The sequence below is a fragment of the Oryzias melastigma genome, unplaced genomic scaffold (assembly GCF_002922805.2).
Source record: "Oryzias melastigma strain HK-1 unplaced genomic scaffold, ASM292280v2 sc00240, whole genome shotgun sequence".
Lineage (NCBI taxonomy): Eukaryota > Metazoa > Chordata > Actinopteri > Beloniformes > Adrianichthyidae > Oryzias > Oryzias melastigma.
In genome coordinates this window covers 221,724-239,723 of record NW_023416887.1, presented here as the reverse complement: position 1 = coordinate 239,723, position 18,000 = coordinate 221,724, and the positions used below count along the sequence as shown (strand labels likewise).

Below are 18,000 nucleotides of genomic sequence, written 5' to 3'. Positions count from 1 at the left end.
TTTCAACTCTACAATCTTTTTAGATACAGAAATATGATTGCATTTGTCAATGGTGGAATTTTATTGTGAAAAAATTGGTTATATTTTGAAAATTGACCGGATTTTCTCATGTGTCTTGATGCAATTTACTGCCGGGATTGACGCAGATTGCTTGCGGCTGATGCAAAAAATACACCGGATGCTGAAACGATCGCTGCACTGCGTGCACCGACCGTGGAAGACCGCGGCGCTTCGTGTCTGATGTGAACCACACTATAGTTTAACAAGGACAGCCAATAGAAGCGGCCTCCGTTCTGCGTGCGGTGTGAACCCGGCGTTATGGTACCAGTCTACCTATAGCATCCTATGACATCACTACTGACCCAGACACACATGACCATAATGCATAATATTCATCTACTGGCTGTCTAATGTTTTGAGGATGCTGTTAATAAAGTTCAAACAATGGATTTAGGTTTATTATTATATTTAGAAAATATCAGCTTAGAGACTTTTTTTGTATTAATTTGCCATATCTTAAAAGTTGGATGAGACTGAAGCTTGTACTGACAGTTATGGGTTAAGGGAAATTCTATTTCAATGGACTCCGTTGCCTGAAAAAGGTTGGGGATCATGATAATATCTGATTTTATTTTTTTAAGAATTTATCTACAAAATGGCATCACTGGTTGTGACATTATCTTTGCTACAGTGAGAACTTGAATATACAACAATACAGACTAAACATAGTTGTATTTCAAATTTTCCCCCATTTAAAGAAAACAGTGTTGGATATGTGACCCATAGTCCAACATCACAGTTACAAGACTTGTGTGATCTGTGTTTTGTTTACTCGTGCACAGATATAAACCTCTGAAATAAATATAAAACACATAAAAGTTTATACACTTTTAGAAATATCTTTTTTTTTTAAACAATTACAATTTTATGCCATTTTTCATTGTCAGCTAACTACATTGTTGAGTTAAGAGCATTATCTTAGTCTTATACTTTTTTTTAAATGTTTACATGCACATCTGTATTATCTTCCTGGTTTTACAACATATTTACAAAAGTGTAAGCCAAACTGAATACCTTTGTTGTCATTGGTGGGAACAGCTGTTTCCTGCTCACGCAGTACATAAGGAAGTACTGCTGTAACCTGTAACGTGTATTTTGCATATGTGCTTACGTTAGGCAAAGCTCATGCTATGACTTTCATCTCAGGAACAGACCTGTCAACCTCTAAAAGTTGCAGGAAGTTCCAAACTTATGGCATTACACCGTTTTCTAGAAAATTAACCAGATACTGAAGTTGACCATGTGAACTATATTTTTTGATGTTTCCAAAGTCGTTTTACAAATAAATCAATTTTTCACGGTTATGTCAATGGTGTATATGTTTGAAGACCCTAGAAGCTTTAAGACATTTTCACATGGGGTTTTAGACCTGCCCCCAGGTTTTGGTTGAGAAGCTGCAAAGAGAACAGCTGATTAAACCATGAGGAGTAGCTGTTGATCTACTGTGTGGTACTGAAGGTTCAGGTGCAAAACAGAACCTTTCAAAAACATTAAAGATGACACAGATCAGGACTTATTCTCTTCGGCTTTAGTTAAGGTTCCATGTGGTGTTTTAATTCAAAGTAGCAGCTTATAACATATCAAGCTTAAAGAGCAAAAACGTAACTATGACTGAAAATGGAAATACGTGGTGATTTGGGTAGATCTGACAGGTCTGTTCAGCTAGAACCGCTGATAACAGTTGATCACAGCAGTCACAGATCAGAAAGATTACAGATGACAATTTAAAGTCATTAAAATACAAAATAACCATTGATTATTTGTCTGAAGAAAGAAGCTCTAATCTAATTTCTGGGTTGCAAGGATCCAATTTCTTGTGGTTATGGCCATGATGTCACTCAATGTTGGACTGGTCATTGAAACACCTCCTTTGTTGGAGGATGAAAGCTTGGAACCTTCCAAACACTTCACATTTACCACAAAGAAGTTTTATGCATAGACTAAAACTCTACAATAATGTGAAAAACCCAAAATTAGCCCCTCTCTGACCTGTGCCAAACTACCACTCAGTGACAGTCCGTGCACCGACAGAAACACTCCACAGAATGTACAACTAATTTTATTTAGGCAATATTTCTCATTAACAGATTCACAATAATATTTTTTTTCTCACAGTGGCAAACTTCCGAGTCGAGGTAATCAGGGTGAGCTCCCCAGACGCCATCCTTCTGCAGAAAGAGGAGCAGAGGGAGGACCGTTAGGAAACCATCAGGTCAACAGGGGGAATCAAAGCCCCAAAAAACTTTCTAGATACGATCAGCATTGGAGGTAAGGCTCCAAATATCTTCCTTTTCACCTCATTTCTGGTTTTGTTTCCTCTTTACTACTTAACCAAAAATATTTGAAATACTGAAAGGAAGGTATTCAGATACATGCAACTGAAGGAACTCCTCCAATTAACAGAAGCTACTAAACTTTTGATTCTGTTTTGATACTTTTTATGTTGCGAACACTTGAATGAAATGTATTTTCATTTTTCTCAAATGAAGCCAGTTCTGTTCTTTGATTGGCTGTAGGCAGAGGGGGGCGGAGCAAGTCACAGCTAATGGACTGAAGATTGTCCTTCATCATGGAAACATCGAGGACCAGACTGTGAGTCCAGACTCGTAACATGCTGACGGCTCCTGTAGATTCTTTATTTACCTTTTACTCTTACATTTCATCCAAATAGAGACCACTTGGCTGAGCCTGCTTGTTTGCTTGTGTTGCAATTTTTAAAATTAAATATTTATAAATGAGGAAAATGAACTGGATTTAACATGTTCTATACATCATGAATTAGATCAGCAGGTCTGTAAAGGAAACATCTAGAAACTTTTTAGGAAGAATCTATTTATAAACCTATTTAGCAGAAAAATCCAATTCAGATTTCCCATGAGTAACTTAGTTAGATTTTTTTTAAATTAAATTATGGTTTCATTTAACCCTCATGCTCTCTAATGGGGTCCAGATGACCTCACTTTTAATGTAAATAAGCCCTGGAGAGCAGAAGAGTTACAGATTCATTTTTAAAATGTGTCTAAAACTTCATAATCATAGTTAAAAAACCACTGGGGATGCTTTTACCTCCCCAAAAATATTATAATAAATATACATTTACATTTTTGCTAACTGCCTCGTGTTTTGTCTTAATGTGAGTTTACAGTATCCTGTTTGTTTCTCATGTTATTAAACCTTTTAATTGCCTGCTCCACTAAGCTAACAAAACTTCTGAGCATTACTCTCCCAAGGCAAAAAGCATCAGAAAAAGCTTTCTTTTATTGAGTTAGTCTTGGTTGGGTAGTTAAAGGGTTAAGGTTAATATTTTATGTTTTGCTCTCGTTGACTGTATAAGAAAACTGGACTGAGTGCCCCTACCCTCCTCGCATCATAAATAATAAGTCCCTGGAGATAGATAAACAGTTGTTACTCAGTCATTCTATTGGTTAATAACCGTTCTTGCTCTGATACCTTTTTAACATATTCTTGCTAATCATTTTTTTCTGATATTTCTTAGTTATTCAAGTTCTAAACTGGCCAATCAGATGCCTCAATAATAGCATGTGGTTCCCGCTGGCCAACCCGTCGAACATTTGAATGTTGAATGAGTCTGCTCTGAGGGCTGCTCACTCCTGATTAATGACAGTAGCTGCCACAGAAATAATAAAGTCCCCCTACAACAATCGTTTTTATTTTCTTTAAATGTTCCCATGGGGTTTTAATTAAGACTGTGAAGTTTTTAACTAAAATTCCACATCCTAAATGTCTTAAAAAAAGCCATTTTTCCTGTTGATCTGAAGCCTATTTTTTCAAAAAAAAATCCTCAGTGTGGGCGTGGCTTATGGTGTTGAGCACTGTAACCCCGCCCCTTAACCCCCCAGACATGCCAGCTAGACACAGACTTTGATAAGCCCATGAAAAAATAAAAATAAAATAAACATGATCATTTAGGCTGCATTGCAGCAGCAGCTCTAGCTGGAGCTCAGAACTGATTTCATGCTAGCTCATGCTGATTGATGAATTCACGTGACGGTTTTAGATGCAGATGAAGGGTTACATTCAGGAGAACGGTTCCGGTGTCCGGTTATATCACCCGCTGGAGCCTAAGCGAAGTTGCTATAAACAAAGCAGCGGCGCGAGCTGCTGTGAAGGAGCGGCGGATCGAACCCACGGAGCAGCGCCGCTCCTGCTGCTGCTGCAGCTCGGCGCTCCTCCGCAGGTTGGATCAAACTTGGACAGCATATTTGTGACAGCTGATGGGATTTTACTTTCAGTTTCATTTTAAACACGTGGGGCCAACTTAAAAAAATCCCGTCTTGTACACAATTAAAATATGAGCGGATAATGCAATCACCCGCAGCTACGTCCAGTGGAAAAATGACTTGTTTTCCCCACAAATAATCGAATAATTATTGACGTTTTTTCCTCAGATTCCTTGGGAAAGTAATGAAGGCTAACATCAGTCTGGCCTTTCACTGAATTCCAATCCTTTACAGCACAGAAGTGGGACGTTATATTATCAGACTGCGATGTCTATATTGTGGAAAAATGGCGACTGAATTGACTTCATTTGGTTGGAGCCTGTGGGTCTATGGGTGACATCATACCAGCTCAGTCCAGTTCTCTTATGCAGTCATTGGTTGCTCTTTAAAAAGTTATTTATGATGTTATTGCTTTTTAGTTCATTTTTTTACCTCATGGTGGTTTATTTCACTGATAGACTTTCACAAAACTATGCCTGACTCATCTCATGTCTTACTACTGTAAGAGGATTTTTTTTTCCTGCACTTAGTCTCGCTCCAAGATTTTATAAAGTTGGCAGCTCTGTAAATGTCAATAAATATTTTAAAATATTTTAATCAGGCCCACAAAGAGCACCTCACACTTTAGGTCCTACTCAGACCGACACCAAAACTGTGTCTGAAATTCCCCCATAATCACTACATAGTCTGTTCACCATTTTCTAGTGCTGTCTAAATCTGCTAATTTCATAATTGAGTGCACTAGACATTTCCCAGAAGTCTTTGCGTTAAACTAGCGTACATCGATGCTGTCTAGATTAGTGAATATAGACCACAATGCATTGCGGTTGAACAATTTCAAGCACAAAAAAACTGTGTTTAAATGTAATTTTCGAATAAACCATCCAAATTTTCCCCATCAGAACACAGTGGCGTCATAAATAAACATCATGAAATGTTCGTTTTGATTTGATTTTCACTTTGTGAAATCAATGACGTCATATCTGATGTTTAGACAAACGAAAGAAAAGTAGTGAGCATCGCATCAGAACTGCCTTTACAATTCAGAGCACTTAATAGTCCCACACTATATCGTTTTTTATTAGTGGCTACTGGTTATAGCCACACTCTGAATTTGGCTCCACAGACGGATGTCATCGTCAACACCATCGCTAATGACTTGAACCTGACCCAGGGCGCCGTTTCCAGCGCCATCCTGAAGGCAGCGGGTCCCAGACTGCAGCGGGCCGTTCACTCTGAATCCAGAGATCCGTTCAGCCGTGTGGTTGTAACTGATGGCTTCAATCTCAACTGTCAGAAAGTGTTTCATGCCATCTGCCCTGCTTGGGACAGTAGAGGAGGTAACGTTATGAAGGTAAGGAGACCTCGTGGTGTGTGGACTGTGGTTTTTCTAGGGCAGTGGTTCTCACGGTTCTGAAAGTTGAGAGAATGTAGTTGTTTTTAATACTTTTGGAGTTCCCATTGAGAGGTAATGGTTTCATTCCTATTCCTTTTCCATGTATAAAATGGTACCACATTTGAAATATTAAGCATAATCTTCTGGAACGAGATGTTTTCCTCTTCAAACAGTAATCTTGAGTTCCAGTGTGTTCCTGTTGTGGGTGCGTGCCAGAAATGAAGTTCTACCTGTGATTAGTATTCAGCTACAGGTTTTCTTCTCGGTCTGTTTCAGGAGTTAGTAGCAATCATCCATTGCTGTCTGGAAGAGGCTGAACAAAGCCAGATGGCATCGCTGTCTTTCCCTGCATTAGGAACAGGAAACCTGAATTTTCCTAAAGACTTGGTTGCCCAAGTCCTGCTGAAAGAAATCCACTCGTTCAGCTGCAGGAGTCGTCCTCGTTACCTGAAGGAGGCCGTCATCGTCGTGCACCCCAGCGACAGGGAGACCGTAGAGGTGAGCTTCGATTGAAGGATTTGAGTTTCTTTAGTGATCCTGTGAATGTCACGTGTGTTTGCATGTAATGCTGTTTGTCAGTGTTTCACCAGAGAGTTTTATGGCAACGCCAGTCCAAGAAACACCCAACCGATGTTTCAGGGTGATGGCGCGTCTGCGCCTCGGGAAAACCTTCGACACTCTAAACACTCCCCTGGTAAGAAACTTTTGCTTTAACTGGCCCCATTTCTGAACTAATCTCATACATTAATGTTAGTATTTTTGGAAACTTGCTTGGACACAATTGTGTCTTTGCCCAAACGCTCTGGATAAAAAGAAATCTGCAGCTGGAATCTTCATTGACTAAAAAAAGCATTTGACTCTCAATCATGACATCCTACTGGACAAACTGGAGGTGTACTGGATCAGAGGAGTAGCGCTAAGTTGGGTCAAAAGCTATTTAACAGGAAGAAAACAATTTGTCAAGATGAATGAATTTACATATCTATATCGATATATTCAATGTTTCAAAACTTTTAAAACTCATTTTATTTGCCGAAGAGACAAATATTTTCTATTCTACAGACAATCAAAGGGAACTTATCAATGTGTTGAACACAGAGTTAATCAAAATAAAATCGTGGATGGATTACAACAAACTATCTTTGAATCTGGACAAATCTAAAGTGATGTTTTTTGGTAATTACAAAGCCAATAAGAATGTGAGAGTGAATGTGTGTGATTGAGGCCCTGAGACAGACTGGAGACCTGTCCAGGGTGAACCCCGCCTTCGCCCATCAGTAGCCGGGATAGGCTCCGGCACCCCCGCGACCCCGAAAGGGACAAAGCGGTCAAGAAATTGAATGTCGCAGGGCCTCAATCACACATCCATTCACTCTCACAGTCACACCTAGGGACAATTCAGAGTCACCAATTAACCTATGAAGCATGTTTTTGGACGGTGGGAGGAAGCCGGAGTCCCTGGTGAAAACCCACGCATGCACGGGGAGAACATGCAAACTCCACACAGAAAGGTCCCAGCTGGGATTTGAACCGGGGCCTTCTTGCTGTGAGGCAAGAGCGCTAACCACTGCACCACCGTGCAGCCAAAGTATACAGCTGTAGATATTTATTGTACTGCTCCTTAATATTACCATATTTCACCTACTGTATAGAAGTTTGGGGTAATAATGATAAGAGTTCACTACATCCTCTCTTTATGCTTCAGAAATGAGCCATCAGAATTATACATAAAGTCGGTTATCTTGATCACACTAACAATTTATTTTATCAATCCAGAATTTTAAAACTGTATGATCTTGTTGATTTTTACACTGTACAGTTACTATACAGAGCTAGTGGGAAAACATTACCGTAAATATCCAGAAACAGTTCTTAGAAAATGAAGGAGGAACAAACAGAGAGGATGCAGGAACTTCAAGCTCAGATTGATAAGGTCTATAAAGACTTGGAGTCTAGACATGTTTATTGTAGAGTTTAATGATAAATCTCTGTGTTTCAGCATCTTCATCCGGGTCCTTCAGCGTGGTCTCCTCCCCCTCCCTCGGTGTGTACCACATGCAGCTGGGTCAGCTCACCTTGGAGGTGTCCTCAGGTGACATCACCAAGGAGTCCTGTGATGTCATCGTCAACTCTTCCAATCCGACCTTTGACCTTTACGCAGGTGCTTGTTCCTCACTGCCGTTCATGTTCCTGTGTTCGTGTTAAACTCGTCTTTTTTTAATTAAACAAGTTCTTCATTCAAGAGCCCAAATCATCAAAACGGAACCAACAGTTTTCATTTAAAAAAGCTCTATTTTGCTGCTCTATTACCATTGTTAGTGCAAAGTCATGATGTGAATTTGAAACCAACTGTCCCGATATCTTATCTTCTGCTTCACGTTTTCCTCTTTTTACCAGGAGTGTCGAAGGCGATCTTAGATTGCGCTGGAGCTGAAGTTCAGAGGGAGTGTGCACAAATCGGTGCGTATCTCCATCTGTCAGTAACAGCAGCACAAGTCCACCGCCCTCATTTGTGATGTTCTTGGCGAAATTTAAGTAAAATCATGAAAAGCAGGGCTCAAAAATTCTCCAGTCGGAACCCTTCTATAGGAAGGAGGACTGGATGTGGTGTTATTTCTGATAAACTCTACAGACAGTAAAACCATGTGTATTCTGATTACATTTACATGTCTGCAGACCAAATCTACAAAAACTGAGAGAAAGGAATGCTCCATATGCCCCCCCCCCACCATGTCCAAATCCAAATTAGATCATAAATGAAAAAGTTAAACTTTCATTATTTTATTTTATTAATTATTGCATTGAATCAGCTCTTTAACATTAATAAACCTGATGTCTCAGCATCCGTTTCCTCCATGATGAGTTTGAGAAAATTTTTTGACGGAAGCTCCTCCCACACGCAGCGGGAGCTTCAGGTTAAGACTTTTGGATAATCATCAAGAAGCAACTTTATATACTTTCAACAAAGACCGTGTACGGTACATGAATTTGACGCCGTGGACAGACAATTGATTTTAATAATTTGCACGTGAGCAACGTCGGAAGGAGAGGGTAATCCACAGTGCATACGTAGGCCGAACCGTAGCTACTAATTCGTACGGATCACGGATTATCTGTGATCCGTTACACCCCTAGCTGAAGGATTCTTACATCTTTGTTTCTATGCTGGTGATGTGGCTTGATTAAGATGTGACAGTTTAAATGAGAACCTCCAACTCTGGGGTTTGGGTCTTGCTTGGAAAAGTCTAGAAGGGCCTCTTTGGTTTCAGAGATGATCCCTTTTCTGAGTTGAAGGTCGTTGGATCTGGAGTTTTGCTCACCCACTTCAAAAAGCTGGGATCTTCACTTTTTAGCAATGCAGTCCACATTCCTGTCCCAACTTTTGGTCAATAGTTTGTAGGCGGTAAACAAAAATATAAAGAATATAGGTGAGAGTCTGGACTTTTTCCTGAAGATGGGATAGGGAGGTGGGTCATGTGAGGCTCAACATTGCTCCTATGCTGCCACCTGAGGAGTTTGAACGAGTGGCTTACCTGTTGTTTTCTTCCTTTCAGTGAAATCTTCACCTCACAAAACAATGATCATGACCAGCGCCGGTCAGCTTCCATGCACTAATATCATCCACATTCCCGGCCAGAATGACCCTGCAAACATTAAAAGCACCGTCTATGATGTTTTGAAGTATTGTGAGGGTGATAGGGTCACCTCTGTCGCCTTCCCAGCTTTGGGAACAGGTCTGTCTACACCAACACACACACTTATCCCTGTCTGCTGTTTCCTATAATCATCTAGAAACTGTGTTTTTTATCCAAATCATTTCCATTGTTGTTCTTGCATCCACATTTTTTAAATTCATGTCACTTTAATACTTCTATGCATTACAATAGAGAGAACAAGGAAAAAAAGTATCTGTCTACAAAGAGGACATATTTCGTGATCTGTAACTGTGTTCTATCCTTTCAGGAAGTATTCAGTGATCACTAGAGATTAGGTTTTATCAAAGCAGCCAGTGGAAGAGTAGCTTCATCACAGATGAATGGGGATGACGGTCATTGCGATGGCCTGTTTGTGCTCATGAGACCAGAGTCCTGATCACACCACTAACAAGTGTCCCCCTGCCCGAGTCACACCCAGACCCCCCACATGTAACAGGATAGTCGACTATCCTGATAAGCACAGCCCAGCCAGCAAGGCTCAGTGGGTCCCATATGGTTTAAAAGTGGGCAGAAATGTGGGCCCCAATCGGGTTTGTCTGCAGTTTCCGTTGCAGCCCCACCTGTGTTTGCTCACATTGGCTCAGCTACCCATGGGCCGGCAGCAAAGTTGGCAACCCTGTTTGCTTGCCAGCCCTTGAGGATGGCACTCGCTTGCTCTGCCGGCCCCTGGGCATGGGACTCGCTTGCTCTGCCGACCCTTGGGCGCGCCACTCGCCTGGTTTGCTGGCCCCTGGGCACGGGACTCGCTTGCTCTGCCGGCCTCTGGGAAAAGCACTTGCTTGCTCTGCCAAACCCGCGGCGCCGGACCTTACTTGCTCTGCCGACCCTTGGGCGCGCCACTCACTTGGTTTGCTGGAACCTGGGCGCGGCACTCGCTTGCCTATTTTAAACCATATGGGGCCACTTGCACTTGCTAGCTAGGAGGGTTTGAACATTTGAACCTTCTCACATGACATCTAGTTATTTCTCTTTTTTATGACACCCTGAAGCAGTCAGATTCTAAATAAACACTGTTAGGACTAAAGAGGATCCTTGATTGAGTCGACAAACATCTTCTAGATCCGTCTTTAAAGAATTGTGGTCACATGAAAACCATGAAAAAGTGGTCTCTTTTAGGACTGCATCTCCTTTGGTCCACCGGTCCTTCTTTAGTGGTTCATCTTTCTGTCATAACTCATGCCCTCCGTGTCATTTCCATCTTCATCAATGCCATGAATTCTCATCCACCTGTTAGGCCAGGGTGGAGTCAACCCATCAGCTGTAGCCGACGCCATGGTTGATGCCGTGGTGGACTTTGTGAGGAAGAAAAGCCCCCAGTTTGTTCAGAGCGTGAAGATCCTGATCTTCCAGACGCAGATGATGTCCCACTTTCACAACAGCATGAGGAAGAGACAAGGAGAGGAGGTGCAGGAGAAGGGCCTGTTCGGAAAAATCAAAGGTACGCACAGGTGTTCCCAAAGTGCTACTAATGTTACTAATCCTTTCCAAACAACACAGCTGCGTCAAAATGAGGAACTCATCATCCAAAAATGTAGTTTGCTGTTTGGGATTCACCGCTTTTCCTCTTCAAAATTTGCTGGAATTACGTTAATTGCATTAACGGTTGAAAAGTTACATTAAATCAAAGAACATAAACACTGGAGCTCGGGTATTAAAGGGTTAAGTGAACTTTGTGTGGACCAACAGACTTTTCTAGTCTGAATATACCCTTAGCTACAGCTCTGCAGAAAGTTGAGCCGAAGCAAATACCTCTGGCTAGCATCTCCTATTCACAGCACATATTGGTATTATAACAGGATCCAGCTGGGCAGTCATGATTTTATCGAGACTCTTACTATGAAATGCATCAAACATGGATTCCATATATATGTATATGTGTGTGTGTACACATATATATATATGCATATAACTGTTTTGTCTACTTTTGAATTTACTTCTGTATTATCAATTTGAAAGACTAACTGCTTGCCTATGTAGTAGTTCACTTTCAGCTTATCCCTTTCGGGGTCGCCACAGCGTAACAGCACCCACTGTTTCACATCAGTGATTTGGCAGAGTTTTTATGCCGGATGCCCTTCCTGACACAACCCTGTACTTGAGGGGCACAGGGACCCAGTTAGGCAGCAGCATCAAGGGTCTTGTCTAAGGACCCAATCTGGGTGGAGATCAGTGGACAACCCTGGGAATCGAATCCAGGGCTCCTGAGTGCCAGCCCTTCACCTAGCCCACTGAGCCACCCAGCCGCTAACTGCTTGCCTATGTGTTAACATTCTAATCAGCACAGCCTCTCCTATGTGACACTACCTTTATTATGTTATTTTTCCACACTACATATAAAATCATGCAAAAACAGCAAAACATGCAAAAGCAACATTCAAAAACATGCAAAAATTCCATCTGGAAAATAAGATTCATTTTGCTGTGGAAACCCCAAATATGTTTAACAAACTGTTTTTACAACAGAATGAAAGTTTTAGGTGTAATTTTATAAAAACAACAAGGATAAAATGTGTCAACAAACTAATCAACATATTTTTGAATGAAATTGCAAAAAAATATAGGCTAAAGTCACAGATTCCTTTGGGCCACATATATGAACAGTTTCTGTTGACAGAGGAACACCACGAACCTCACAGCCCCATAATGTGATCTGTCTTGTACGGATTCAGTGGTATCAGACAAAAAAATAAGAATTTCTCTCCTAAGAGCTCTGCTGTCTATTTCATATTTTTCCTGGAATTCTGTTTTTTTTCTTTTTTTCTTTTTTTTTCTCATAAATTTTCTTTATTGTGGTTGTGAAAAATAAAAACAATTTTTGGCAAAAAAAAAAAACAAAAAAACCTAAAGGTCGGTTCAAGTTGAATCTACACAGGAGGGGGCGTGTCTGTCGACTCTCAACTGTTGTCTCCAGCAGTGTTGGTGGGCGGGACTTTCACAGAGAACCACAGAGTTTCTGCAATTTTTAGACGACGTAACTGTGGAAAATTAATGCCGGTCCCCGTAAAATAATAGTCGGTTTCCTCTTGGGATTTCTCATAGCCGACAGCTACAACACTCAAAGCCCTAATATATCTATCTATCTATATATATATATATATATATACATATATATATATATATATATATATATATATATATATATACATATATATATCGGACTCTCCAGGATTTCACAGCAGATTTTTATGATTGTTGTGGCCTAAAACGCCTGATGTTGCAGCAGCTTTTGTAAAAAAGTTGCGACAAAATATATATATACACCCGCAATAACACTCAGCACACCCCCGCCTTGTCACATGTGTGCACAAGGTACCGCCACCCTTCCACGTGCACGCCCGTGCACGTGGAAGGGTGAGAGAAGAGAAGAGTGAGAGAAGAGAAAAAAGTAGGACAAGACTCAAGACAAATGATAAAAAAGAGCATGCCTCCCAGGAAAAGTCAGAAGGGAAACAGCCATGCAGCTACGTCGTCATCCATGACAGTCGTCACTGTAGGTTGGTCAAAGTTGCTGTAAAGTTGCGGTGAAAATAAAAAGTTGCAGGGTGCGCAGAAATCACGGGTTTTGCTTGATTTTCTGTTGATAGTTGCGATCACTACATTGCAAAATCCTGGAGGGTCTGACTTTTTTTTCTGACTTTTTCCCGGGAGGCGTGCTCTTTTTTATCATCTCTCTTGAGTCTCTCTTCCCCCACCCTTACCCCGGGCTTACACCACTAGCGTCAAGGCTTCGTTTCGTTGCGGGAGCGGACTAGCTACAGCCGATGGCTTACACTGGCTGCTGCTCCAGCCACAGCCTGTGAAAGCTCAGCCCAGACAGAGTAGTGCTGGATCTCTATGATCATCGTTGTCCATGGTTATGACTGACAACGCTGTCCTGCAACACACTTTGAGTAACCCGAAAATTACGTAATGTTTACGACACGCTGAAACCGGCGAGTTCAGCAGAAAGTTCGTTTTATTTTGAAAATATACCGGATGTGTCAAGGTTTGGTGTGTGGACACAATTGCAGGACAGGTGTCAACTCCAAAAAAAGTGTCTTTTAATAACATAAAAATCCAAAACTAAGGAAGCGCACAAAGCTGGAAAAAACAGGATTAGTCTTGTTACGCCCCAAGTGGTCTAGGGGATCTGGGGCCTAACATAAAGGTAAATTAAATAAGTGTTTAACAAAACACAACACAAATGTCTCCATAAAAAGGTAACAAATTTATTTACAAGAACAAAAACACCCAAACAATAACTAAAAGTGAAGCAAAAGGCTTCAGGGTGAACCAAGGCCAAAATAACAAACAAAACCCCAACTAACTCAACCCAGGGAGCTTACCTGCAAAAAGAAACTGTAACAGAATGACAAACACTAACCTCCCTGGACTAACAGAAACAGGAGGAAACATTTACTAAAGAAAATGGCAGTTCACCCCTACAGCTTCACCTAAACTAAACTAAACCCAACACTAAACACAGAACACAGAGTGGGACCTAACACAAAACACCAAAGAAACTACAAAGTGTGCACAAATCAAACAGGTGGAGAAGTTCACTGAACTGCAGTGGAGGCAGGTTGCAGCCCAGCTCCCTTCTCGTGGTCTGGAGGTCCAAATTTTAAAGGCTCCCCTCCTTCAGGTTGGACCAATGGGGAGCCACGCCTCCAGCACCACACCTGAAACAAATAAAGACACAGAAAAACACACACAAACAAAGATCCACAAAACACAAAGAAGTCCCACTCCGACAAAAAACCACAGAACCAAAAGAAAATACAAAACCAATACGGCCACAGCCGTAACACCCCCCAACTTAAAATAAAACCCCTTTCCCCAAAAGCGGTTTTCCCCAAGAGGGTGCTTACATAGAGACACAAAAACAAACTGAGTGCTAGCCACAAAAAAAAAAAATCCAAAATGGTAGCCACTCCAACCCAATGCTGGCACAATACAAAACAAACTGTTACAAAACAAAACAAAAGTTTGGTCAACAGGTTTTCTTTCTGCAAGGCCCCGCTCCATGCTTCAGGCAACAGCTTCACGAATGTATTGAAAATAATACTCTCCTAGTAAAATTTTCTGGGTATGAAGGAAAATAGGAGAGCAGGTAACTGACATTTGGAGTCTCAACTCCACACATGTAATTTGATTTGGCAAAGAGGCCACACTACACCAAATATGAATCGTCCCGATTCTCGAAAACAGACAAACCAAATGAATACTTGCCATTGCTTAATGAGTAAGGAAGTAGCATCGCAAACTCCATGGCAGCCCTGGTCTGGAACAATGCAGTTGGGGTTTGCCCCTTAACCGGCTACGGCTGCAGGAGCCTCCACCCCTGCCTCCGCCCGATTGGGGTTAGTGGCATCAGCAACACTGCAGCAGCCTCCACTTCCCACCAGCCAAGGTCCACCGTAGAATTCACACACTTCCTGCTCAAATCCAAAATGCTCTCAGTTTGAACAGCAAAAGAAGTCCCCAACTTCACCAAATGTAAATTGCTGAAATGAACCATAAAGAAAAACTGTTAACCAAACAGATCCAAGTACAAACAAACTTAAAAAAAACAAAAGGGATCTGGGTGGATTTAGATCCCAGACGAGCCCCCAATTTATGTTACGCCCCAATTTGTCTAGGGGTGCAGGGCCTAACATAAAGGTAAATTAAATAAGTGTTTAACAAATACACAACAAAAGTCTCCATAAAAAGTTAACAAATGTATTTACATGAACAAAATAACTATAAGTGAAGCAAAAGGCTTCAGGGTGAACCAAGGCCAAAATAACAAACAAAACCCCAACTAACTCAACCCATGAGCTTACCTGTAAAAGAAACAGTAAAATAATGACAAACACTAACCTCCCTGGACTAACATAAACAGGAGAAAACATTTACTAAAGAAAATGGCAGTCAAAGTCCAAAAATCAAAACTGCACTAAACCTGGAATGGTGGACAAGATTTGATGCATGAAGTGACAAGACAAACCTGCAAGGAAGTGAGCGGAGAAACCAATTATATACAGGACGGGGAGTGAAGAAACAAAAAGACACAGGTGTAACCCATCATGGGGGAGTGGCAATCGGCCCAGGGGAAACACCTGACAGGATGCAGGTTTCCGGTTTAAGTCGTGAATAGCCCCAACTTCACAAAAAGTAATGCCGATCAGCTGCGTCATCCGTCAAAATTTGAACCAAATGAAACGGATTTGCAGCGACGCAAAGGCCAGGCCGCAGGCGCAGGACGTGAACGCCTGCAGTGGGAGTTTCTCTCGCACTTTTAATGTTACGAAAAGACTGCGGCGCACACATTGGAGCCGTGACGCTGGCGGTGTAAGCCCGGGGTTAGGCTCAGTACAATTTTCCAATGTAGCGTTTAGCATTTTTTTCAAACAAAAAATTAGGATTTAATTACACTTTTTTCAGATGGCATCACCTCCTTTCTTGGGTTTGGAGGACACCAGCCCCCCATGATTGACCATGTGCTGCAGAAGGAGGAGTTTGATCCTGCTGTATTTCAACTGTGTGCTGAGAACAAAAAGGTTCAAGAATTTCCTTTCTTTCATATTTGAACTTGTTATCTTGAGAAAATGTTTTCCTTTGCAGCAAAAAAAGTTGCTGAAATTTTCCTGAACTGATTTGACATGTCATCACTAAATGGTTCTGTTGTTCCATCCTGACCTCTTAAAGTGTATTCATACCGAATGCGGAAGCTGCCAGTTTCAATGTTAAGTTAATAAACAGGCGCAAATTGGGACAATCTGAAGTTCGGCGGCGAGATTGGAGCGATGAGTGCCGCTTGAAGGTCTGGCAGCAGGGGGATTTGATCAATGACACGCAAATTCGGGAGCTGTAGTTTGAGAGGTCGCTGCGTTGCATCCACCAATCAGGAACTCGCCTTTGGGCAAGGGACATTTTCAATGACTCAACAGCAGGTAAAATGTTAATCAGTCGAGTGTTTTTGTCCTGAACTTTCATCTAATTCCTCAACTCGCTGGGGACGCGGAGCTACCAGGGCGGGTGAATAAGAGATACACCCCGGACAGATCGCTAGCCTACCGCGGCGGCTCTCTGACTGCAGTCACCCAGCCTCCGTTAGTCCAGCGGAGCTCGCTCGCTACATACGCCGGCAGACAGACAGCCGCTGCGGAGTGCGGGGGCTGCCTGCTCAGGCCTAGAGAACTTTGTGACATTAGTTTTATTTTCATCAAAATAATAACAAAACCCCTCCCCCCTTTTTTTTCCTCCTCTCGGGTTAATGCGGGACAGCCTTCAAACTCAGTCACAGAGTCACAGAAACACTGTGAAAGTGGCTGTCATCCAGACGCAGTCCCCGGAGTGACATAGAAGCCCCCAGTGACGGGGAAATATTTGAATAATCTCATAAACTAGACAGAGATGTGATTACTTATGTTTTTATAGAATTATTTACAATAAATAAACCTGATCTCTCAACATAACCCTCTTAACTTCTATACATTGTAAGTGATGTATACGCAGACACCGGTCCATCTCATCCTTAAAACATTGGATGGTAGCTCCTCCCACATGCAGCCGCGGAATACATTTTTGGACAGGCTGCAAACATCAAATTGCCGCGTGGCAAAAGAGGGGGAGGGAACACAGATTTTCTCATGACTCACACTTGGTGTGAATGCACCTTAACAGTTTTGCTTTGCATCTGTCAGAGAACTAAACTCAGAAGGATCAGCTGCATCAGACTATGCTGTGTTCAGGACTCATGAAGACTGAGGGCATTAATTGCTCATGCTGCAATATTTGTTCTGTTTCGGGAAAGTTTTTAAGAACTCTCTCGAGCCTGTTATTGAAGTTCCTCTGGATGTGCTGCAGGATGTGAATGTGGCCAAGGAGAGGATCACAGATCTCATCATGCATGAGCAAGCAAAGAGAACCATCTCTGACCAGTACATCAACCAGCTGTCCCCAGCCGATGTGAAGGAGCTGAACGACCTGCAGAAGAAACTGACGGTGAGCATCTGCCTGGAGAGGGGGAAAAACGAGGAGGAGCCCAAGATTCACCTGGAGGGTTTGACCCGAGACGTCTACAGTGCAGATGCTTCAATCAGGTCAGCAACCAGTGTGTGCATTGGAGGTCTACTCACACTTGCTACTCTGTACCATGTCCAAGAAGACCCAAAATATGGTTTATTTGGCTGTTGTGGCCGCTCCTGTCCATGCTCAGACATGATTGAACCGTGTCAAATCTGGACCCAGAGACTGGTTAATCAGATTCCACCTGGAGGTTTGACTCATTCTAACTTTTAAACCGGTCATTTAATTCTTTCAGTCTGAAGATTTGTTTTAAACCAGAGTGCACTCCAGGACCTCCAACCCTTTTAATAGACCAGTGTTGTGGATCATCACCCCCTGCTATCGTGGCAGAATTCAGACTCCCTTCAATATAATGACATTTTGTTTTTTTGAAACTCTTGATGTTTCAAATTAAGGGCATATATATTTGCTTTGGAAAAGAACACGAATGACTGTTGCTGGTGTTGCATGACCAGAGAGTTCTGACTGTTTTCCAGGGCCAGAGTAGAACCCACACTCTTCATTCACTAACTCCACTGCTCAGATAAATGAT

The 18,000-nt window shown here is 41.9% G+C and overlaps 1 protein-coding gene across 2 annotated transcripts in view; it reads left to right on the top strand.

Annotated features, from left to right (window-relative positions):
• The window catches only part of LOC112141385 (protein mono-ADP-ribosyltransferase PARP14), a 43,310-nt gene that overhangs the window by 20,161 nt on the left and 5,149 nt on the right, over nucleotides 1-18,000 (top strand). For both annotated transcript variants that reach the window (XM_024264513.2, XM_024264512.2), the window contains exons 9-19: nucleotides 2,176-2,328; nucleotides 2,577-2,652; nucleotides 5,428-5,655; nucleotides 5,974-6,195; nucleotides 6,277-6,391; nucleotides 7,697-7,858; nucleotides 8,095-8,157; nucleotides 9,252-9,431; nucleotides 10,648-10,851; nucleotides 15,822-15,937; nucleotides 17,247-17,482. In XM_024264513.2, coding sequence (XP_024120281.1) covers nucleotides 2,176-2,328; nucleotides 2,577-2,652; nucleotides 5,428-5,655; nucleotides 5,974-6,195; nucleotides 6,277-6,391; nucleotides 7,697-7,858; nucleotides 8,095-8,157; nucleotides 9,252-9,431; nucleotides 10,648-10,851; nucleotides 15,822-15,937; nucleotides 17,247-17,482 — 1,755 coding nt within the window. The remainder of the gene's footprint in view (nucleotides 1-2,175; nucleotides 2,329-2,576; nucleotides 2,653-5,427; nucleotides 5,656-5,973; nucleotides 6,196-6,276; nucleotides 6,392-7,696; nucleotides 7,859-8,094; nucleotides 8,158-9,251; nucleotides 9,432-10,647; nucleotides 10,852-15,821; nucleotides 15,938-17,246; nucleotides 17,483-18,000) is intronic.